This window comes from Alexandromys fortis, unplaced genomic scaffold, assembly GCF_014885135.2.
Source record: "Alexandromys fortis isolate MF-2015 unplaced genomic scaffold, M_Fortis_MF-2015_v1.1 scaffold_98, whole genome shotgun sequence".
NCBI lineage: Eukaryota > Metazoa > Chordata > Mammalia > Rodentia > Cricetidae > Alexandromys > Alexandromys fortis.
Genome location: NW_026068002.1, coordinates 2,125,798 through 2,150,757, shown reverse-complemented (window position 1 = coordinate 2,150,757; position 24,960 = coordinate 2,125,798). Strand labels below are relative to the sequence as shown.

Sequence of the window (24,960 nt, the reverse complement as noted above, 5' to 3'; positions counted from 1 at the left end):
GGGAAGAGACAGAAATCTTTAATAAATAAATAAATAAATTAAAAAAAATAAAAACTTTATTACTATGGATTAAATGTGACACTATAAAATTATCTCTCTTGTAAGTCAGTTCTCAAGACAGCTCATAATAATCTTGGTAGTGCTGTTTTTTAAACATTTTTGTTATGTTGTGTATTTAATGGGTTTGGTGTGTGTGCGCGCACTTGCACTACAATTCATTTGTAGAAGGTAAGTTAGTTCTTAACTTATACCGCGCACGCGTGCACTACAACTCATTTGTAGAAGGTAAGTTAGTTCTTAACTTATACCATGTGGGTCCCAAGATCAAATTCAGACTTGGTGGCAAGCAAATTTATCTGCAAGCACTTTAGCCCTCTGTGACATTTCACCAGCCCAGACTGACTTGGGCAACCAAAAAATAAAGGGAGGGACAAAATGTGAGTTCCAAGGCTCTATCAACAAAGACAATGAGGCTTCTTAGGGCTCTAGGAATGCTCACATTAGGGCAATTAAGGCACTACGATGTTAAAAATGACCAAAAGATCACAAACAAAGGCCTACATGGAAAGAAACTACAAACTATAGACTTTTACCAACACCCAAAACAAATCTGCACACCATGAAAAACAAGTTGGGAGTGTAAAGCCCAGTCAAATAACTGGATTTTCTAAGCTCAACCTGACCATTAAATATAATCTTGCCAAGGACCTTAGCTAAAAGGGCCTGAAGCCACAGTTACACAAGTGACCTCCAGCTAACATTTAACTCAGAGAAACCAAGAGGTAACAGACTATTAGTAGGTGTTCTAAGGCACATCGATTGGGATTTGTTATGTGGCTAACCACCTTTCTGAACTCAAAGACGTATAAAGTATAAATTTTAAAGCTTCCTTTAAAATTATGAAGTACTTAGCTCTTTTCTAATTTCTGTGAAAGAGGTGGCTAACAGAATTGAAGGGATAGATGTAACACACAGTGTACAGCCCAAGTTAAGTGTCATATTTCTTCTCACAATGCCTTAGTTAAAATCCAAAGGTTTTGAGGCCCATTACACGCATGGAATTCTACACAGAAAATTCAGTGTGTATGAATTAGATAAATTGGCAATGTTAGAGCAATTTTCTTCTACCTAACTTCTACCTAAAACTTGCTTGTTAGCATCAATGGATCCCAAGTTGGTTGAAAAAGAAAAGCTACCTTCAATCATTACAGTTAACATAGCAATTCCATAGTAGTTCTAGAAAATAAATTTGGAATCCCACCATACTTCTTAGTTCTTTAATAAATTAGAGCTCTCAAAATCAACCTTAGTATTTATCAGGTACAACATACTCTTCATAAAATATTCACAAAAACTTCAATTAAAGATCATCTACTAGAGCTAGGCAGCAGTGGGGTACACCTTTAACCTCAGCACCTAGGAGGCAAGTCTACAGAGCAAGTTCTAGGACAGCAAGAGATAGCCAGAGCTACATAAAAGAACAACCCTGTCTCAATTATGCCCTGCCAAACAAATAAAAACCTAAACACCCATTGGAACTAGGGATATAGTTCAGTTGGCAGAACACTTGTCTAGCATGAAGGATGCCCCAGGTTTGGTCCCGGCACCACATAAAGCTTGATGTGGTAACTCACACCTACAATCCCAGCATATCTAAATTAACTTGAAAATTACCATATCTAAATATAAAAACTAAAATTATAAACTACTTCTGAGTGCTAGAAGTAAATCTCTACAAATCTCATGACAGGAAATCATTTCTGACATCAAATTAATAAACTATAATGAGCCAGGCACAGTGGCACATGCCTTCAATCTCAGTAGAGGCAGGTAGATCTCTGAGTTCTTGGCCAGGCTGGTCTACAGAGCGAATTCTAGGGGAACCAGGGGTACATACACGGAGAACCCTGTCTCAAAAAGCCAAAAAAGAAAAAAAAATAAACAAAGCCACTTTAACTGAACTTTAAATATTAGTAAGTTCTCTTCTTCAGAAAAAGCAAGCAATAGACTGAAAAAATATTTGTGGCATAAACATATGTGGTTTAAATGACAACTACCCCACAGCTCTTATGTTTGAATACTTTTGTTCTCAGTTCATGGAACTGTTTGGAAAGGATTAGGAAGTATGGTATTGTGGGAGGAGGGCTTTCCCTAGGGGATGTATCTTTGAGGTTTCAAGAAACTAGTGCTTTCTGTCTACTTGTGGATCTGGAGTTCAGCTATTCCTGACACAACACCTTTGCTCTCCTTTTATTGACTCTTAATTTGCTGAAACTCTAAGTCCAATTAAATGTTTTCTTTTACAAGTTTCCTTGGTCACGGTGTTTTTGCCACAGAAATAGAAAAGTTAAGACAATGGGACAAAGCATTTGTATCTGCAAGTGTGTGTGTAGATTATACCTATGTAGCTTACAAACACATAAAATATGTGCAACATAATTAAAGGAAAATTAAGACCATGATACAACTGAACATAAACTAAACTGACTGAAACTACGGACTGCAGAATATACGATAGGACAGTTGCTTAAAATTTAAACACTCTCAGAAGACAACCTTAGGGGTAGTTTCTGAGGAGGCAGTCACCTTTCTCTCTTTACCTCCCTCTCAAAGGTCTCTCACAAGCCTGGGGCCTATCTCCCCAGTTCTGGAATTATATGTAAGTGCCACCATGCTTGGCTTTTTTTTTAAACATGGTACTGGTTCAGGTGATAAAACGTAGACAACTCAACAAGTGAAGTGATTTAAAAAAATGTAGCAAATACACAGGCAGTAAAAAGAACCAACTACTGGTACTATATAACAGAGAAGATGAATTTAAAAACAATGAACCATGAAACCTCAACACAAACAACACATATATTATTTACATAAGAGTTCTATAAAAAGGCAAAACAACCCACAGAAATATAATATTAGTCATTAGTTATTTGGCACCAAGAGTGGTTAGAGGGAATTGGCTGTAAATAGTTACATAGAAACATAGGAGGTAGTACTCATGACTGTGATAATGGATACAATACCTACTTTTCAAACTTAGCAAGCTATGTATGTATTCATATAATATAAAAACTATATCTAAATACTGTCAATTTAAAATACCAAAACCAAAACACGCCCCAGTAATAAATGATGATCACCAAGTTTAATGAATTTTACGCAGTCTCTCCTAATTGGATTCTAAGAGTGTCTCTTAAGTTAACTCCACTTAGAAAGGCTCATGTAACAATAGTTAGAAACAATACCACTGGTCAAAACGTTTATTACTATAAGCCATACCTCAAATGTGTATTTCTCTCTATTATTAAACAGCATTAATATGGTCATCTGGAAAGTGGAGACTTGCAGTATGTGCTTCCGAGTATTAGAACCAGTTACTTGTGCACCACCAACACCAACTTCAGATCCATCTTCCTGTTGTATTTTTTCAAAAAACAAAAAAGACATTATCTCCTACCAACTTTAATCATAATTTCAGAAATAAATTCCATATTCTCCTCCCATCCAATAAATACTGAAACCCATTTCTATATAATAGAAAGCCTGCTTAACACTCATGTACATGTACTGTGTGTGCGTACACACCCCCACACACATCCCTTTAGTAAGGGACTGTCCCCATTTTCCAGCAAGTGAACAGTTCAGTGTAGTCAAGAAGTTTTTATATACAGTGCCAAATATTTTTTCAATTAAAGAATCTATAAAGTTCTGCATCTATGTTAATTACATATAAAAACAACAATATTTAAACATGCATTTAACAAAACTAAAAATGCTTTGGTGTCATACTGACTTATTACATGAACAAGTCTAGGTTACAATCTAGATAAAACTTTTTGCTGCCTAAGTTGATTAATTTTCGACTTTAAGGCTTGATTCAAACCAAGTAGTAAGAATAAATTATCAGTCTAGACCTCAAAATTTTTAAAGATTACTTTTTAAAAAGAAACAAATTACTAGCCGGGTGATGGTGGCGCACGCCTTTAATCCCAGCACTCAGGAGGCAGAGGCAGGTGGATCTCTGTGAGTTCGAGACACAGCTAGTTCCAGGACAGGCTCCAAAGCCACAGAGAAACCCTGTCTCAAAAAACAAAAAAACAAAAACAAACAAACAAACAAAAAAAACCAGGAACAAATTACTTGTACTTCACTTTAAAAATGACTCTACAAATATTTGCATGTCTTATAAGTATCAATGCCAATCTCCTGGTATTGATTTACAGGAAGAACTAAAAGAATTTTCAAAAGGGGTACTTTGCTTTGTATGCTCTTAAAAATCAACTTACATATTTGGCCACAGGGTCTCTGTCTTAATCTTATAAATAAAATCTGCAATTTTCTTATTATTTTATTCTTTAAATTAAGAAGACATAATCTTCACATTTTCAAATGCAGTCAGCAAACAAAAGAATACACATAATAAACAGAAACAGAGATTTTAAGTTTTCCAACTTACGAGATGGAAGTGACAGCTATCCTCACGTCAACCTAAATCACACAGAAGCTCTGTCCACAAATTTTTAAGTTACTCTGCATACTGCAAGAGTCAACATTTACCTTTTTAACTGGACCATAAAAGGTGGCATTGAGATCTGCAGAACCCATGTGATGCTGGAGTGTGAGCTGTCGACCACTGTGTTTGGCTAAGTAGAACCTGTAGCAAAGCAAACTAGGTTTTAAAAATTTATACAATTTATACATTTGAAATTACAAACTGTGAGACAACCCTTTGCAAACATATAGATAAGAGGCATTAAAAGATGTAGGAGGCCTTTAGGTTCTGTTCCTGCTTTTTACCATAAGAGGAAAGTGAAGGCGGAGTACAGGCTGTTGATGTAAGTAAGATCAATGCAACTTAATTAGGTACCAACACACTCAATCATTCCTCTTGCACACTTTGACCAAGCCAGCTGTTCAGAGGACTGTCTCCACAGTCTATCCTAAGCCAGTGACCAACACTAACAGTGCAAAACCTAACAATTAACATATACTGATGCCAAAGGAAGGACACTGACACTCTTGTGAAGTTCTTTTTAAGCTGTTCTTACACGCTAAAAGTTACTAATATAAATTCTTCTGAATATGAGGTTTAAAGTAAAATATATTTACCACTGATAAGAAATATGACTAATGTGAAAACAAAATTCAAATTTGGTTATTTACAGAGTCTTTTTAGGTGTTACCTTCTAAATATCTCAAAAGCATGTCTTGGTGCTGGTGGGATGTTGCACTTTGGTGTGGCTGACTGAGTGGGCCAATATCCCGTTGTGAGAACCCGGACTGTGAGATCAACGCCACCTAAAGATACCTATACAAATAGAAAGAGATGAACTACAACAGACTAGATTCAGTACCTACCCACCCATACAGTCTCTATTGTAATTAGCAAAGTAGTTGCAAAGTAGATATCTTCATGTCTAGAATCTAATAAAGAAAAGAGATCTTAATAACTGGATATATTTAGTTTTCCAAGTAATTATAATTATTGCCTAAGCTGTTAATTTAAAATAATGACAGGATAATTCTTAGATGTGAGTAAAATTATTTAAGACCTAACTTTATCTTTCATCTATGCTTTGAACATTTTTACCTAGATAACTAACATTAGCTGTAGGTCCAGTGTTATGTACCTGTTTTCAATAAACATCTATCTATATGATAGATGACAACTTCAGTGAAATACACACTAGCATTACTCTCACCGTTAGGCTTTCTGCTCTCTTAAAAAGAAACAGGAAAAAATAAACAAACACTTGTAATTCCCTAAATACTACAAGTAATCACATGTATTCTATTTTTATTTTAGAGCAAAATATTTGTTGTATGACTCCTGAAAGTAAATAAAAGGACCACTGTGTTGAATAGATTTCAACAAGCCCAAACCCTCAGAAGAGTTGTATTCAGCTTGAAGATCCACAACATTCTAATAGAACTCAAAGACTTCAGGACGCTCACAGTTGCTTTGCTGACTCTGATGCTGTCCATCAACTGCTTCCAACACAGGGAAAAGCTTAGGAGATTTAAAGTTTAAGGTCTGCAGCATAAACAATTACATTTAAGAATTTCCTAAGTTAATAGTTTTAATTATGTTTATATGTGTGTCTGTGTGAGTTTGTGCATGAGTGCAGTTGTCCTCTTGATACAGGAGGGTGTCAGAGCCCTTGGGAGGTAGAGTTACACGCAGTTAGTTGTAAGGTGCCTAACAGGCTGGGACCCAATAAAGCTCTTAATCTCTGTGTTATCTGTCCAGCCCCAATATTATTATTAATTGTATGTCTAGAGTAGCTTCCAAGTATATGGACTATATATATACTTTCTATATTTAAAAGATTCAACATTTGAGAAATTAATGCAGTCTCTTACCCCCGTTGCCTGTAGATGTTGCCTGAACTCATCCATAGTTGTGTTTGAGATGCTCATATCCCTAAACATTCCTTCCAGTTTTGATGTGAATTGACACCCACACTCAGTCTATGGAGAAAGAACACAAATACATACAAATAAATAATGGATTTTCCTAAGAAAAGGTATAGAAACAAAGACTTTCATGTTATTGCCATCCCTGATTATCTCCTCTGAAAGTCTTCCCACTTTATGTGTATGGCTTTTAAATTTTAAGATGTTTAAGATTAACTTCAGGATTTAGTTTTAACTATCTTTACCAGGCTCTTTCAGAAATTCTAATATACTCCATGGAAAGTGGGGCCTGAACTCTGACATTTTCTACAAACATCTCAAATGATTCTGGTACAGGTTAGTTCAGAAACCGCTCTATGCAACAGAACTTGAGAACTTTGATGTTCTGTACTTTGAACAAGTGAAAGCAAAGCACCCTCTGCCCCCACCCCACATTCAAAACCAGACTACCCTGAATCAGTTTGGAAGTAAATATTCAAAATCAAACAATTTCTAACTATATGTTGATGTTGCTATGTTCAACCAACCACACAATTAACATAGCTAGGCATACTACATTCATTTTAAAATAAAGCTTACCTTTAATTTAGAAATCATATTTTTTTCAGAATCATCAGAAACACTTTTATTCGTGAGCAGTCTCCTTGCCAGGTGCTGTTTATAATAACGTTCAAATACATCCTTTTCTTGCATAAACCTAAAAAGGACCATAGCCTTATCCAATATCGTTTCTACTTCTTGTTCTGTTAGCTGCAAAAGTAATCAAAAGACAATTTAGTTTAAAAACTATCATAGTTAAGGGAAAGGACATAATTTGAGAATGTGCTCTACTTCATTCATTCCTATACTCTCTAATGTATTTAAAGAGTGGAGACTACTCAGATGGGACATTAATTATTACAGGGCTGGACTAAGAACAGATGAAGTTTCACTAACAAAGGATACATTAAAACTTTCTGCAGAAATTTACATGGCCATAAGAGATTTTTTTAAGACTTCATTAAAAACCTCAAAATTGGTAGACATATGGGTAAATTTTTGTTAAATCCTTAAAAAGGGCCTTTTTGCTTTATCTCTTAAATAAAGGAAAGAGAATAAGTAGTGGGTTGTATTATGCTTGTGCTTTTAGAAAAGAGAGATTAGAATGAATGTGAATTCTTTGCAGACGGTAGGTTTGTTTTCTAACTTAGCAGTAGCCTCCCTTAATCTTCAGCCATTTGCTGCCTTTTTCCTTTGTCTCAGAATTTCTAAGATGAGGTTTAAAATAGCTTAATTTGATTTTTTATGGTACCCAAGGTCCCAGAGATGAAACTTAAAATTATGCTTCAGTATGTGGAACTTTCAAAATATTTCAGAGAACTGGTTTTCCAAGTACGCCTTCAAATTCCTCAAAAACCAAGCCCTACTTGATATCCTACACCCAGAACCAGATAAAAGCAACAATCTACAACTGCTGTCAAGTTTTCCAGTTTTGTCATCCCTCGCGCAACTAGTTTTTTAGCTACAAAGGCAATCATTTTAAAATTATTGTGGTATTTGTGCTTTTACTTTTAGGGCAATTTTTAACAAGAAAAACTATATAAGAAATGGTAAGCAACCTTTGGCATGTCTAAGACTTTAAACAGAATTGTCTGTCTAGAAGACCATAGCATATAAGCACAGTAAAGACCCGTGCTTCATTTTTATCTGTAAAACTTAATTTTATTTCTGAACTTTAGATCAGGAAGTAAAACCTGCATTTTCCAATATATTACTACTTACCCCTTTGACTCCCTTTTTCAGCTTATCATCAATAAATAATGAGAGGTATTCAGGAGACCTGGAGTTGAGGTTTAGGAAATACTCGAAGTCCCCAGCAATAGTCTGTTTAAAGAGCCGGTCATTATTGAAGGATTCTTGGAGGAAGCGATCAAACCTACTCTTCAGATCCAATAAGCCCTTACAAATAAAAACAAATTTATGAAATATTATAAAAATGTTCTAAGTAAAATACTTGTAAGTAAAATAACTTTGTTGGTAATTATTGGTTTAATGTTAATTTTATAGACTATTTAATGTTAATTTTATAGACTATTATTATTTTCCAGTTAGTTTCTAAGTTCTAATGTTAGTGATTCACATACGTGTAATATATCAAAATCAAACAGGGTCCAAAGATGTACAGGCTCAGTGGGCATATGTACTTGTTGGACAAAGAGGATAGGAGAGAAACGACTCTGTCCTCTGACTTCTACATGGCACACACATGTATATGCATCTCTTGCCCCCTCCACACAAAAATAAATGAAATATTAACATTTTACAACCAACAAAGAAAACCACTGCTACTGTTTCTCCTCACCCTCTTATCTGGACCAAATGGGGTAGCCAAAGAGTATTAGTTTTAAAAAAAAACACTGATTATTCATATTAAAACAACTTAGAGTACAATTTAGTCAAAGTACTGTTTAAAAACATTTTGATATTTAAGCATTTACAATACAACTTGTTATTGCTGGGTCTTGAGAAAGATTGTTTCCTAATTTTCTGAGAAACGGCTATACTGATTTCCAAAGTGGCTGCACAAGTTTGCACTCATACCAGCAATGTAGGAGTATTCCTCCTACTCTGCATTCTCTCCAACATAAGCTATCATTGGTGTTTTTGATCTTGGCCATTCTGACCAGTTATCTGATAGTTATCTCAGAGTAGTTTTGATTTGCATTTCACTGATGACTAAGGATGGTGAGCAATTCTTTAAAGTCCATTTGCTCAACTATATTCATAGCAGCATTATTTGTCATAGCCAGAACTTGGAAACAACCTAGATGCCCCTCAACCAAAGAATGGATAAGGAAAATGTGGTACATTTACACAATAGAGTACTACTTAGCAGTAAAAAATAATGACACCTTGAAATTTGCAGGCAAATGGACAGAACTAGGAAAAAAAAACAAGCATACTGAGTGAGGTAACCCAGACCCAGAAAGACAAATATAATATGTACTCACTCATAAGCAGATATTAGACATAAAGCAAAGGATAACCAGCCTTCAGTCCACAACTCCAGACACCTAGACAACAAAGAGGGCCCTAAGAGAGACATGGATCCATTTAGGAAGGAGAAAAAGACAAGATCTCCTGAGTAAATTGGGAGCGTGGGGGGGGGGGGTTTGTGAAGGTGGAAGGGAAGAGGGGAGGAAGGAAACGGGAGTGGGTAAAATGTGTACCTTAATAAAAACAGTAAAAAAAGAAATAGAAAAAAAACATAACGTCTTTTCCTGCATTTCAACACTAACACACAAAAATAGTATAGTTTTTGTTATTCAGATTAAACAAATCTTGACTAGGTTACTAAAAATCAACAAAAAACAGTAGCTGAGTCCAGTTCCCTTACATATGTAACGAACACCTTGAAATATTTTAAAATACTTAGCTCGGATATATAATACATACACTTAGCAAAAGTGATCCATAAAGTACTTGCTAAATGTTTATCATGAATGCAAAACTTTTATCTACCTGGATATAGTCAACAGGATTCTTCCCTTCGCCTTCCTCGGAAACAAGGGCTTTTCCTTGTTCCCTCAAATAAGAACTCATACATTCACACATTGTCTTCAAACCATTTGGCACACGACTAAATAATTTGTACATGCAAGCAAGATCTAGAATTATAAAATAAACAGACTAGTTACATTAAAGATTAAGGTAAGAATGTGGATCTGTTCAAGAAAGTTTACTTATCAATTATTATCATTTGTTGCCCACACAAAAATAAAAGGTGCTGGTTAGTTGAAAGCTACAATTTTGTGAGCTACAGTGCTTGACTAGATGTGATGAAAGCACCAATAAAAGTATCTTGGCATATTTTCACTTATACAGAAGGAATTCAAACAGCATAAACTATGCCACCAAAGTGACAGATATTTGAACCTGTACATAATTCATTCTGTTACTATATTGTAGAAACAACAGATACTGCAAATGTCTGCTAAAAGCTGTAACTAGAAGTCACTAGGAAGAAATCTAAAACCAATTAATATCTTACATCTGAACTGACAACCACTACAATAAATAAAATGTTATTAAAATAAGACTTAAAAGTACACAGTACTTTTGCATAAAACTTAAAATCTAAATATTCATTTTTAAAAAAATGTTCTTACTCCGAGTAATTCCGGGCAATTACTAGTTATTTCCCAATGACACTGTCTATATTTCTATTTTAAATACTGGGTATACCACACTGCACTGCTTAATTTTAGACTTTGGTCTTTACCCACTTTTTTTTTTATAGCATTTCAGCACCACCAAATGCAGATCTTAAATAAGTTTCTTCCATATGCCCTGTGTTGCTCCAAAGAGCCGCTTATGGAGAAACTAATGTCAGAAATTTACGATAATAGAAAAAATATTTACTGTCAGAAACTTTCGGAAATTGTGTCAGAACGGCAATTTTTAGGTCATTGCTGGTCTACCATCTTCTATTCAGCACTAGACAATACATATTATAGGCTAATAGGTCATAAGATATTTGATACAAAATCAGTTTTTGTCATCACAATAGGCAAGCATTCACAGAGAAAAGCATGAATGATTGTTCAAAAAAAGTTTCATGAATATTGAAAATTTATATAATCCTAGCATATTATTATTCTCATTCTGCTATGTCTTTATTTTTAAAAACCCGTTAAGAGGTCAGATTTGACAGACAAACCATAATTGTCTACCTTGGGCCTTATTTATAAACCAATTAGTACCTAAAATTAAAGTTGGTGTCTCTTACATAGGTCACTAATATTTGACTCACTGACTTAATCTCAACTTATATTAACACGTTCTTATTTGTAATACATTCCCAGGGTAACCTATATATGGCAAATTATGTGTTTGTTTAATAGATTATAACCAAAATTTTCCATATTAAAGTCATTATAACGTACAAAAATAATTTACAAACTACACCAAGCTCTGCATGCCAAATACCCGTAGCAAACTCTTTCTAAAGTCCTGTTTTATCCTATGTTTTAAACTCTACTTATTTGTACATTTAAGCAGTATACTAATCAATATAATTTTACTACACTGCTTGATTCAGTGTAATTAAATATATGGGATATTAGACAATGTTAACAAGTAATCGAAAGTTTGACATTCAAAAATTATGTGTCATTTCTCTATGCTTAATTAAAAATAAGTCAAGAATACAATACCATTTGAATTTTCATACTGCTGTATGTATCTTATCATTAATGTTCATTTATTTTCCACTCACAGTAAGCGAACTATTCCTTTACTCTGATTTATGAGAAGAATGAAATTGTGTCTGACAACAACTGCTGATGAGCAAGGCCCACCACAATTAACACACACATTCTTTGATTAAGCTTCTAGTGGTAGGGCAGGGAAGTTATTAAAGAAAAATTTAAAATCACAGGTTAGCTACCTGCTAACAACACTAAGAACTAAACAGAGTAAAACCAAAACAGCTATTCTACTACTTAAGAGTGCTTGCCAGAATGGGTATACCTACCACATTTACATTCATGTCTCCATGAAGCTTAAAGAAATATTGTCATTCAAGCATGTCCAGAAATTTCAAACACTTCCCAGGCCCTAAACTCAATTTCCATAAACGTAGTTTATACAAACAGCCAGGCTCTTTTCTTGGGTTTGTCAGTGGTTACCTTTTCAAAGTAGCAGCACATAGTCTAAAATACCTGTTATCTATTACTTTGCAAGATGCTTGTTAGGAGCCTTGCAGACAGCTCAGGGGTTAAAAATACCTGCTGCCCAAGCTGATGACCTGAATTCAATTCCCAGGGCTCACATGATGACATGATGGAAGGAGGACCAACTTCCACAAGTTGTTCTCTCGACTTCCGCAACAAATAAATTCAACAAATAAATTCAGCAGAACTGTTTTTGAAAAAATGTTATAATCTGACTTAGACAAGTATCCAAGAGTGTTGTATTTTAGAATCCAGACACGGCAAATAAACTAGACAACTTGTTTTCTCAAAAAAGATTTATGAGAAAAAAAATAAAGCATCCTTGTTAATAAAAACAACTTTGTATATAGGTTTTTCTTTTAATCTACCACATATTTACTATAAATGAAAACATAAGTCAAGGATTCCACTAGAGATTAAGAGGATAAATCCTCTTTTCCTGCTAGTATTTCTCTAACTTCACCCCTCCTAGGTCTTATTTTTTGATAATTGTTTTTAAAAAGCAAAACAATATACTTTTTCCATTCCTTATCTAGTTCATACAAACAGGCAGTATGACTCCTTTTACTAATAGTAAGCAGCTAAAATGCAGTGATTTTTTTTTTTTAATCACAGAAGCAGGAAAACATCGACGGCTATTAAAAAAAAATCACCACTCTCATGTAAAATGCAAGCTTCAAACCAAAGCACTAGAACCAAGAACTTCTTATACAAAACCAATCATTTTCATAACCTTTCAAGGCAAATACAGCAAACTAAAATTAACAATATGACTGCTATAGTTAATGTATTATCTCAGAAAATGCTATCATTTTTTACTTGCCTACTAGGGTTTTCTAAATATTCTAATCCAGAACCACAAGGACACACAACACAGATGAAGGCAGGCAGACGGACAAAAACAGACAAAACCACCTTGTATGAACTTCTGTGAGACTAGAAAGCACTCACACTAACTGGCATTTAGGAAAATACATATATGAAGGAGGAAGCCACTGGCCTGTAGTTAAATATTAAACTTCTTAATCTTTTGTACCAGAGAAAAGGAAATGAGGAAACTGTAAAAAGCATGGGAAAATGCCACCAAATTCAAGAAATATATTAACATTTTCATGTATAACACAATGTAAAGCTCTGTCATTAACCCCACCCTAGTGCCAACTGGGGCAAATTATTACTATAAAACATAGCTTTTTGAAAACTGACATTCCTAAGTTAGAATTAAAAGACTGATGGGAAAGAATAAAGATTTATTTTAATTGATGACACTTACCTTCTGTCTTTCCATTTTTCAACATATGTACTAGCCCAGAATTCTCCATTTCTACAATAGTCTTCATGTGCTTGGAAATGAGTTCCCTCTCAACCACCTTGACAATGGGCTCTTCGGTAGATTTGTCAAGGCAGTGCATCACCCGCTCTATTTCCTCATTAATTCTAGCTTCTACTTTCTTTATATACACCGAAGCACTATTTTCTGCTAAAAATTTCTGGCTTTCCATCTGCAATTAAGAATTTTAAAAAGCATAACAGAAAAAAGCTGTTTTTATTCAAACAGGGTCTCTATAGTATTTACGTAGAACATATCAAGTAGTGTAACAGCTGAAGACATTTCATTCAGTTTCTTACTAAATTAGGCTTTAAAGCATTTATTTACATAAAACTAAATTAACACATTCAGTAAACATTGTTTTAAAGATCTGCTCAAAGTGAAGCATCTGACCCGAGTCAGCAGCTGGACTTCTTCCATTATTACTGTAAGCTGTAACTACAAATATTTGTGTCATAGGCTTTGCTAACACACCACTGTAACTGAAGTTCTCCTGCCACCCCACTCCCAAACTTAAAGCACATATATATGCAATTTGAAGAAAAGAACATTTAAATAACTATTAATTCTGTCTATCAAACACTAATCTTACTGATTTCAGAATCAGTAGTGTCATCCCAAGATTTTAATGTACCTGATAGTAACATTAACTGATACATCTAAGAATTACATAGTAAGACATGCTGATACATGCTATACAAAAAATTTGTAACATTCTCTACCTAGCAAAAATAGTTTTAGTCTTTAATATCAAGATCCTAAGAACAGACTTTAATATTAGCAAAAATCTTGGTTGGACCATCTCCAATCATAATAAACAGTGCATGTGTACTTTTAAGCAAACTTGTAATACACACATATGCATGGCACGTCAGTATATTTTGGAGATGAGTTTTGTTTTTTGTATTCTTTAAAATTTATTTCTTTACCATGTATATAGTGTTCTGCCTACATGTATACCTGCAGGCCAGAAGAGGGCACCAGATTTTGTTACAGATGGCTGTGAGGCACCATGTGGTTGCTGGGAATTGAACTCTGGACCTCTAAAGGAGTAAGTAGCCAGTGCTCTTAACCTCTGAGTCATCTCTCAAGCCCATACACTTAGGGTTTTTTTTTAACCATACAATTTTAAAGTGGAATTTTTTTTATTATTATTAATAAGCAGTTCACTGATGCGTAGAAACATGAAGTAGGGGTTCTAAAAAGGTTTTTAGTTTTGTTTTTTTTTTTTATTTGTATCATCCCCCGCAATGGGTTCTAGCTGAAACAAGTCAAAATGTTCAGACTAATTAACTTCATTGAACAATGTTATGATCATCATAGGAGTTCTAGCTATTGATTACCTGAAAAAATTCTGCAGACATTTCCAAAAAAGGAGCTTCAAAATCTTCCTCATAGACTGATCTTCCTTCAAGACCTAAAATCATTAACATCTGGCAAGCATTTCTTATTGCTCCTCTGTCAAAAGAAATTTAATTAATTGATAATCAAATATATTAAAGACGTGTAAAATATATAAAAGTTGAGAAATACCTTTGTAACGTTTAGTTTTTATCAAAGGAAACAGTTTTCCAGAGAAAACTCATTTATTAAGAATAGATTTGGAGCTGGGTGGTTGTGGTGCACACCTTTAATCCCATTACTTGGGAGGCAGAGGCAGGCGGATCTCTGTGAGTTCGAGGCCAGGCTGGTCTACAGAGTGAGTACCAGGATAGGCTCCAAAGCTACAGAGAAACCCTGTCTCGAAAAAATAAACAACAACAACTCACACAGACAAAAAAAAAAAAAAAAGGAGAATAGATTTGGAATAATTTTAGTCAAAGTCCATCTTGATTATGAAGCTCTTCATCAAATTATTCTTGTCTCACAAAAATTTTTAAGAAAATATGCTTAAGAAAAAAAATTCTATTTACTTAAAAAAAAAAACCAGGGGTAGTTTAATGGGATACAACTGGAAATAAAAAGATAAACAGGTTAAGTTAGTAAGCCAGACAGCAGGACAACCTACAAATAAAATCATGACAACACAACATTTTTTTAATAAATTGCTTTTGGGCAATCCTGATTAAACAGCAAGTTCAATCAGTAAGAACTTTACTAGCTCACTCCTCTGAAACCAAAGAGAAGGAATCCCACTTGTTTTAAACTCCAGCAGCACCATCACAAAAATGGTACTTTAATGTCGAGAAACGTGATAGTGGAAGACATGGAAATGGTTCTGGGATGTTTTAGGCTACATGCAGTATTTTTCTTTAAAAAAAAAAAGAAAAAGAGTCAAAAGCCTACCAAGGCACAATGCATGTGCCTACAGTTTAGGTTTCCGGGGAGCCTTGGAGAGGAAACACCTGCGTTGAAAAGTTCACTACTGGCCTGTGTCCACAGTAAGACCATACTACTGAGGGGGGTAGGCTACAGATGCAGCATTGGCATGAGTGAAGTCTTAGGTTCAATCCCCAGGAATGCAAGAAAACGAAGTGTGTCTGTGTGTGTACACATACATAAATAAAGAGGAAGGAGAAAAAAAATTTAAAAAGTGTCCTTAAAAAAGAAAAAACAATCTAAGAAGCCTAAGATGGGAGCCTTAGATTCTAGGTAACTTAAAACAGTGAAAGTGTTTGAAGCTTTTAATAAGTAAATTGAAGTTTTTAATTGTTTCAATGAAATTATGACATTAAGATATAAACACTAAAAAAAACAAAACTAAGGAAATACCTGTCTACAACTTCTCCTTTCCGCTCTCTGGCAATCATATCCAATAAAGTTTGCCGAAGATGATCCCTAATACACCCATAACGTACAACTTGATCTCGAAAAATTATTAATCCCAAATTGTAGACATTTTCTACATTATTTTGTTGTACATACACACGGTCCTGTAGTAAAAATAAAAACAAAATGTTAAGCAAAATTGGTGCAAATATAAAATAATCATAAGAACCTACAACAAAAATTATTTCAAGTACTTTTTAATTTCTAGTATCTCAAGTTATGTAAAAGCAAATCTTTACAATTCATGATTATTAAAACAAATTTAAAATAACTTTTTTCTACTATACAGCAAAAATGGGCAAAATTATAAGCCTGGGGAGTATTAAACAATTATTATAAGGAGACATGCCAGAGAGCCAATGAAACTATAAAGAATACCCCAGAAGCTTAAGCATAGATATGTAAAATTAATATTCATTTATAGCAAAAGGTTGATGTGTAAATAATTATCATTAAGACAAAAGTTGCAACTTGGAACACGTATCAAAGATATACATGTGTTAAACTAGTTCACAAGATCTTCAAGTAAAAGAGTAGACAGTAGGATGAGACACACTGAAATCTTTGCTGAGTGGCAATGCCAAGTGTTTTTTTTTTTTTTTTTTTTTTGATTTTCGAGACAGGGTTTCTCCGTAGCTTTTGGTTCCTGTTCTGGAACTAGCTCAGTAGACCAGGCTGGCCTCGAACTCACAGAGATCCACCTGCCTCTGCCTCCCGAGTGCTGGGATTAAAGGCGTTCTCCACCACCGCCTGGCTGCCAAGTGTTTTCTTTACTGCTTATTAGCACTGAGAAGGAATTCAGCCTGGGGGTGGGCAAGAACGTTTTCACAACTTATTCCAAGAAGAATCTCCCTGTTGATTTTATATAATACAGTAATAATGTAGTTCTAATAATTTAAATCTCTCCAAGAGTTCTTTGTTTTTGCAAATGTTTCCATGTAATTTCAAAAGACTGCTTATACTTAAGAGGGGCTAGGACTTAAAAAAAATTTCCAAAAGACATATAATACATTAAGGACTAATTTTAAATGCTGTAAACTCAGGATTAGACAGTTATTTTTAAGCCCAACATTGGTAACAATCAACTGCAAAAAATGTAAACAAAATTCACAAAATTGCTGCTTTTAACTTGTCTTTCAAAATCCAAAACCCAGACATTTTAAATAAAAAATATCCTGAAAGGTATCTTAAAGTTCCATAAATAAAGCCATTTCATCAGCACAGAGATAAACCGCATTTTAAATCTATTTGTAGTTCTCCCATAGAAGTTACTCCTAGCCTAAGCAGTCTATAGTAGACATGATGAACCTTTCCAGTCTGGGGAGGCACCCATAGGGGAAAAGGGAGAATTAAACAATGAGTACCATCCTATGTCTGTTCTTTCACAGAGCTGGGTAGGAAGTCAGAGCCTGTCACTGATTTTACTCATAGTTCACTTCATAAACCAAACTGTAAACACACCATCTATAATACGTTATCTTAGAAAGAATAGTTTTTCAGACCTTGCTAAGAACAACTATAAAGACTGGCTAAGAGTTTTTAAGAAAGCACTTCTTGTTTAAAAATACCAATTATGATAGGCAGATGAGTTAGGTAGAGAGATGCAGTCTATCTATATCTTTAGCCAGGTGATCTTCATGCTAAACTCCTCCCTCCAATATCTAATTAAGGTTGAGGGGTCCCTATTATTTCCAACAGATAAGAGTTAAGGAGATACTTGGCTCTATCCACAGATAATAAAGCTTCCACCATTTTAGCAAAATTCATCCTTTTCCTTCTGATGCCTCAAATGCACCAAGACACCTGTTTACTAGGATATAAAAGATCAAACTCAGAATACAAAAGCATGCCTAGAGGTGCCAAAACACACTATGCTAAAGTAGTTTTTAAGTTAGTGACCCTACAGAGTCAAGGAATACCTCTGTCTGGTACATGGTCCAAATAGTTTTATTACTCGAGAAATGGTATTAAAAGCCACGCTACAGAAAAGCAAATTAGAGTAAGTGGCTACAGGCTCATGAAGTAATCACTGTGCACAAGGAGGGAAATTTCAGTTCTAATATTCCCATCTAGTGTTCATTTTAAACAATGTTTGCTTTTAAAGATTAAACAGGTCAAGGGGGTGGTGGCATACACCCATAAACCGAGGCTAAGGAAGAATTTAATGTTCTAGGTCAATCTGGCCTATACAAAGAGAAGCTAGCCATCTTAAAACAAAAGGTGGGGTTCTGGAGTTAGCTAAGTCTGCAAACTTGCTTGCTGCCAAGACTAATAGCCCAGAGTTCCACTCCCAGGACAACATAAGGAGAAAGAGACCCTGCCCCTTCAAGTTTTCCTCTGCCCTCTGTATATTCACAAAATAAGTACATGTTAAAAAAAAATTACTTAAAGTGTCAAATAAAAGAATTCAGTAGAATATTTAGGACACAAATTCTAACAAACTTGGGTTATATGCAAATCAGAAAACTCAGTTTTGTACATGGTAAGTCTTTATGAAACATCTGACGTCTTAAAGAGCAATAGTTCCACACCTTTCACAACTTAACAACACTCTAAAGAGCCAGAGTAGTCATGTGTTACTCACCTACACCTTCCTGGCTGACCTCACTTATGGCCAAAGTTACAAACGCTCTAATTATCTGTGAAAGTTGATGTGGTCAAGCAGGTTAATTAAACTCAATTTCTCACATGAGCATCTATAACAATGTTTTCATTCATTTCTTACAAGAGGGAAAAAACTTTACAAATACTAAGTATTTATTCTGCTAGTAAACAAACACTTCAAATCACACTTTCAAAATACCCCCAAACTAAGTACCCAATAACTAGACTGTCAGAACATGTTTGAAGAAGCCTCATAGCTTAATCAGAAGGAAATCTGACAAAAAGTAATAAAAGTTATTTTCTAACAAGGTTCCTTTCAAGTCATGAAAGAGAGGTTAAAAAGGCCTAACACAATGAAGACAGAAACAACAGTAAAAAGGCAGAACACAAAAAAGGTTCTTTTACAGGATCAGAAAAAGAAGTCTAATTAGCTAATATATTACAAAATGAACCAAGTATTTAATTTTGTACACAGGTAAAGTTTAAATAGTAAGCTGTACACTTCTGTGTGAACACTAATAAACTTAGTAGAAAAGCAGAGGATGTTTCACTAAACCACTGAGGAGTAGGCTCAAAATCACAAGAATGTGAAAAAATTTAAATAACATTCTAGTTGTTAAGAGAAAAAAAAATCGTGTACCCCATTTTTGCCTTCAAGTTTAAAAATAAAAAACCTCTAATAAAATAAAAACTAAAGCCGGGTTTGGTGGTACACACCTTGAATCCCAACACTCAGGAGGCAGAGGCAGGCAAATCTCTTGAGTTTGAGGTCAGCTTTTAAATTCTAGGACAGCCAGGGCTAGAGAGAGAAATTGTTGCCCAAAACCAAATCAATGGATGGATGGATGGATGGATGGATGGATGGATGGATGATTGAATGAATGAGAACTTAAACAGAACAAAACAAGAGCAACAAGTAAATAACAAACATTAAGTGGTGGTCAGGATGCAGTAGAAAATAGTATCAACATCTGTCAAAAGATTAAAACCAGAGTGAGCTGATGACGAGCAGTTGTGCTTTGTACACACTTTGTACACACCCAAAATACAGAAAGCAGGGTCCTAGAGGGGTATGTGCATTCCAATGTTCACAGCAGCAATTTCCAGTTCATAATTAAAATGACCATTGATGAGTGGATGGGACAAACAAAATATGGTGCATATATAAGATAGAGTATTATTCATACTTTTGGGGATAGGGGATAGCATGTAGGAGCAGGTACTAAGTAGAGGGGAAAAAAAACCCCACAAAACCAAATACTGTATTGCTCCACTTACACGTGGTACACACAGCAATCAAATTCACTAATGCAAAGATCAGAATTGGGGACTGGAAAGGTTATTAACGGGTAAAGTGTTTTAGCTTTGCAAGAATTTTACAGGATGGTGTTTGCCAGATATATAAAGTAAAGGCTGGACAGCTGTTATAGTAAGAGATGTTTACTGTCATATACTCAGGCAAGTTATTTTATTTTTATTGCTTAACTACTTTTAATGCTATGACTACTTAAAAACAATGATAAAGCATACACTGTGAAGACTAAATCATAGTGCTTAAAATGGTGCCTGGCCCACACTATGGACTATGAAAAGTGCTGTCAGCTATCATTAAATAGATCACTTATCTACTTATCATTGAGTAGATGTTGTACACAAGGCTGCTATCAATCTCCTTTAAGAGTTCCTAAAGAAATTGTGATCCACTTAATACAAATCTATCCATGCTCCCTGTTTTCTTCCTTTTCCCCATTTCCCAGATATAATATCTTGCTTTTCACTTTCGATATTAAAATAGTTCCAAGTTTTACAGTTGAAAAAAAACCTGAAATTTTAATGATCTAACCAACACATCCTTAAACAGATTCTACAGATGGTTTTGAGCCCCCTGCCATGAAAAAAAAAAGTCTTGTGTGGTAGGTACATAAACACACATATCCTAGGAGAGGATCCAGGAATTTCAGCCATGCACTAAGAATTCTCTGGTTCCCAAAAAGCACCACGGGTATTATACAATAAATCTGGTTCATAGATATGGAAAAACAAGCTCACCCAGAGGGTTAAGTAAATAAATTAATGACAAAGCAGGAACCAAAGCCAAGACTCTCTTAATTCATCATTAAGCACTTTCTCACTGTTTCAAACTTCCCGCATAATTGGCAATGCTCCACTCCAAAGTAAGCTCTATTCCATGTGCTTCATCAAGAAATTTGTGCTATAAGGACAAACCCCTCATAGAGCTTCAAACCAGACAAAATCCCAGTACTGAACTGAGAAGGGTACACACAAAGTGCCACCTCTAGCAAAGCTATTTCCAATTGATACCTACTAGGAAAAGGGAAATCAGTTTTTTCCAATCGAGTGTTACTTGGGTATATCAACCACACTCAAGGGAAAGGGCCCATGCCCAGGAGTAGTTGGCCATTCCAGTCATTAGTTTTCTGGGTAATTCAGACTGAAAATGAAACGCTCCCAATTAGCCCCAAGTATCTTGTTATCTTCTAAGATACACACAAGGAAACAGTGACTGTGGAGCTGGAGTGTAAGTTCAGCATGAAAGTATGCCTGCTCATAGCAAACTCTAACTCCAGCTACAGGTTACCGGATACTTTCTTCTGATCTCCAAGAGCAGCAGGTACAAATATATACATGCAGGCAAATGCACACAGAAAAAATAAATAAATCTAAAACAAGCAACAACAACAAAAAAATCCCCAACAAAACAAGAAGCAAATTTAAACTAAAGCAGTTACAAACTCTAATGCCTTCACCTGCCAAATAGGCAGTACAAATATGACTCCTCCCTGCAAAGGCTGAAGGACCTATGTGAAAGAGGAGGTGGAAAGATTTTAACAGTCAAAGGTGGCAAATGACTTCAAGGAAACTGGTTTCCAGATACAACAAAGATGGATGTCAAATGTGACAATATGCACAAGACCTGAAAAAGCTAAAACCAGAAAAAAAAAAAAAAAAAAAGAAAGAAAAGGAAAGGAAAGGAAAGGAAATTCTCAGCTCAGAGAAGAGGATCAAATCCCATCCCAACTGGGGAGCTCTGGTATTTATGGCTGGTAGGAGAGGAAAACTGAAGTCATCCTTAGTACTACTATGGATTCACAAACACCTGGTATATTCACAACTACTCACACCCAGGACTACTTGGCCAACACAGACCAAACTTGATACATCACGAGAACATAAAGTTGGGAGGGTAGGGAAGTGGGGGAGAATCTAGGAGGGGTTGAGTAAGGGGATGAATATGATCAAAATATATTGTATAAAATTCTCAAAAATAAAAATATAAAATAATACATATTAAAATTACTTCATTTCAACACATATACTTTTTTCTTAGTCTAAAAATGTCATTTCTGAGCCAGGTGGTAGTGGCACACAAACAAACAAAACTCATTTCTGGTATATTTTAGCTAAAACCCAAACAGTACATATATTTAAAAAACATGAAACAGGAAAATGAAGGACATAAAGATAAAACAAAAATCTGGCTATGGAATGAAGCTAATTCTTTCTGAATCTAAAGTAAGACTTTAATAAGAATTTTGAAAAGGCAGTCAATTCAAAAAGAGCATATAATATATACTGTTTGTATGTGTCTAGTTTGCACAAGGAGCTACACTAGGTTTGACACAATGGCTATACAGGCATTCATGTCCCTGACCTCAGTGCAGCCTAGTAGATAAGCCATACAATACTGTTAGTCCACCTTTTCTGAAGACTTGCTTTCAGTGGCTCCAAATTAAATGTAAAATTTTAGAAATAAACAATCCTTAAGTTTAAAATAATACAGCGATTCCGTATATGAAACCTGACTGTCGCACTCTGACCTACCAGACACAATCAATGCTGTCTATAATTTCCATACTGCATTAGTCAGCACCCTATCCACAACCTCCACTTATTAACTCAGTTTTCAGATCAACAAATAATTCTTTTATTCAAATACTTCTTATACTAAGTAACAACTCCAAATTTCAGTACACCGTGACTACTATGAATGTTGCTAAACAAAAGTTCTGAGTACAAAAAGAGCATACTTTCAACCAACAGGGCATAACCCATCAGAGACCACTAATAAGAACTGGCCATTTTCTTTGAGATGGGGTCTCATATAGCTTTGTTTGGCTTCTAACAAATTTTGTAGCACAAAATAACCTTTAACTTCTGATCCTCTTGACTTTGCCTTCCAAAGGCAGGTATTATAGGAGGGTCACCACTAATTCCACACCAGCTTTGACAAGAAATTTCAAAACTTTAAGTCAGAACAAGGTCAGTGTTTCGGTTTCTCAGGAAATTCGGGATCAACCTACCCCTGGACCCAGCAATACCACTCTTGGGAATATACCCAAGAGATGCCCTATCATATGACAAAAGCATTTGTTCAACTATGTTCATAGCAGTATTATTTGTAATAGCCAGAACCTGGAAACAACCTAGATGCCCTTCAATGGAAGAATGGTTGAAGAAAGTGTGGAATATATACACATTAGAGTACTATGCAGCGGTAAAAAACAATGACTTCTCGAATTTTGCATGCAAATGGATGGAAATAGAAAATACTATCCTGAGCGAGGTAACCCAGACCCAAAAAGATGAACATGGGATGTACTCACTCATAATTGGTTTCTAGCCATTAGTAAAGGTCACGGAGTGTATACCTGGTGAACCTAAAGAAGCTAAATAAGAAGGTGAACCCAAGAAAAAACATATAGTTATCCTCTTGGCTAAGGGAAGTAGACAAAATTGCCGGGGAGAAAATTGGGATCTTGGGGGTGGGGTGGGTTGGGGATAAGGGGGGACGGGGAGAGAAAAGTGAGAAGGGGAGGATTGGGGGAACTTGGGGAAACAGGAAGATTGGGATAAAGGAAGGTTGGATAGGGGAGCAGGGAAGCACATATCTTAGTTAAGGGAGCCACCTTAGGGTTGGCAAGAGACTTGAACCTAGAGGGGCTTCCAGGAGCCCAAGGCGAGGTCCCCAGTTAGTCCCTTGGGAAGCTGAGGATAGGGAACCAGACTTTTTCAAAACGGAGGATTATGAGAATTCTCAGAGAACTTAAGTGATAAGATTTTTTGTGCTATGGAGAAAAACAACAAAAACAAAACAAACTGAGCAAACATACAACAGGAATATCTGTGGGACAGAATAGTGCCTAGTGGATGCTTTAGGACTAGTACACACACACACACACTTCTAAGACTAGTTACACCAAGTTTAAGAAAGAAATGGAAGACAATCAGTTTGGTCAATAGACAGGAACGTAAGAAGAAATCAGATTCTAGCAATGAGAGACGTAGAGAGAAGACATTAAAGAAATGTCAGGTTTCTGTATGGGCAACTAGAATGACAAATATGAGTTCATTTGGAGATGCCAAGTTTGAATGTCTTGTAGACAATGAAGGGTGCCATCAACTAAACAGACTACCTAAGCCAAACCTCTGAGAGTAGTGTTATACATACAATTTGGGAATCATGTACATTACAAAGAGCTGTAAGAATGAGTAGTGCAGTATAAGAAGAAATACCAAAAGCCCAAAGATCCCTTGATTTACAGAGGAGGAAAAGAAGGATGTGCAGGAAGGGCAGTAGCCGAGAACGAAAAAGCAGAAGGGAGGAGACACATAGTGCTTTGTCACAGATCCAGGGCCTAATATACTAATAGAGTAAAAGAAAAGTGCAGTTAGCTGTGCCAAGTGTTGCTAAAAAGTAACAAAGGAGAATGTGCAGTGCTCTCTGTATTCAGAGATGTATACCTCCTCCCTCCATGATGATCCCAGCAAAGACAAAACAGAACAAAAACTGAGGTAGATTCTTAACTGGGATGTGTTTAGAGTGGGCGTTAAAAAAAAAAGTTCATTTCCACATTTGCTAACTCATTAGCTCTACCATCTACCTGAGAGATGGGTAAAAGCTGGGGAGATGATGTTCCATCAGAAAAATCTAGTTGAGTTCAGCTGGACTGGGACTGAAAAAGCATGGAGTAAAACCAGACTCTCTGAACATGGCAGACAATGAGGGCTGATGAGAAGCCAAGGACAATGGCACTGGGTTTTGATCCTACTGCATGTACTGGCTTTGTGGGAGCCTAGCCTGTTTGGATGCTCACCTTCCTAGAC

General features: G+C 35.5%; 1 protein-coding gene across 3 annotated transcripts in view; it reads right to left on the bottom strand.

Moving 5' to 3' along the window:
* Positions 1-24,960, bottom strand: part of Cul3 (cullin 3) — an 82,323-nt gene that overhangs the window by 10,806 nt on the left and 46,557 nt on the right. For all 3 annotated transcript variants that reach the window (XM_050161089.1, XM_050161090.1, XM_050161091.1), the window contains 10 exons: positions 16,174-16,334; positions 14,805-14,919; positions 13,405-13,633; positions 9,919-10,064; positions 8,179-8,355; positions 6,997-7,167; positions 6,364-6,471; positions 5,184-5,308; positions 4,558-4,654; positions 3,280-3,414 (listed from right to left, as the gene is read on the bottom strand). In XM_050161089.1, coding sequence (XP_050017046.1) covers positions 3,280-3,414; positions 4,558-4,654; positions 5,184-5,308; positions 6,364-6,471; positions 6,997-7,167; positions 8,179-8,355; positions 9,919-10,064; positions 13,405-13,633; positions 14,805-14,919; positions 16,174-16,334 — 1,464 coding nt within the window. The remainder of the gene's footprint in view (positions 1-3,279; positions 3,415-4,557; positions 4,655-5,183; positions 5,309-6,363; positions 6,472-6,996; positions 7,168-8,178; positions 8,356-9,918; positions 10,065-13,404; positions 13,634-14,804; positions 14,920-16,173; positions 16,335-24,960) is intronic.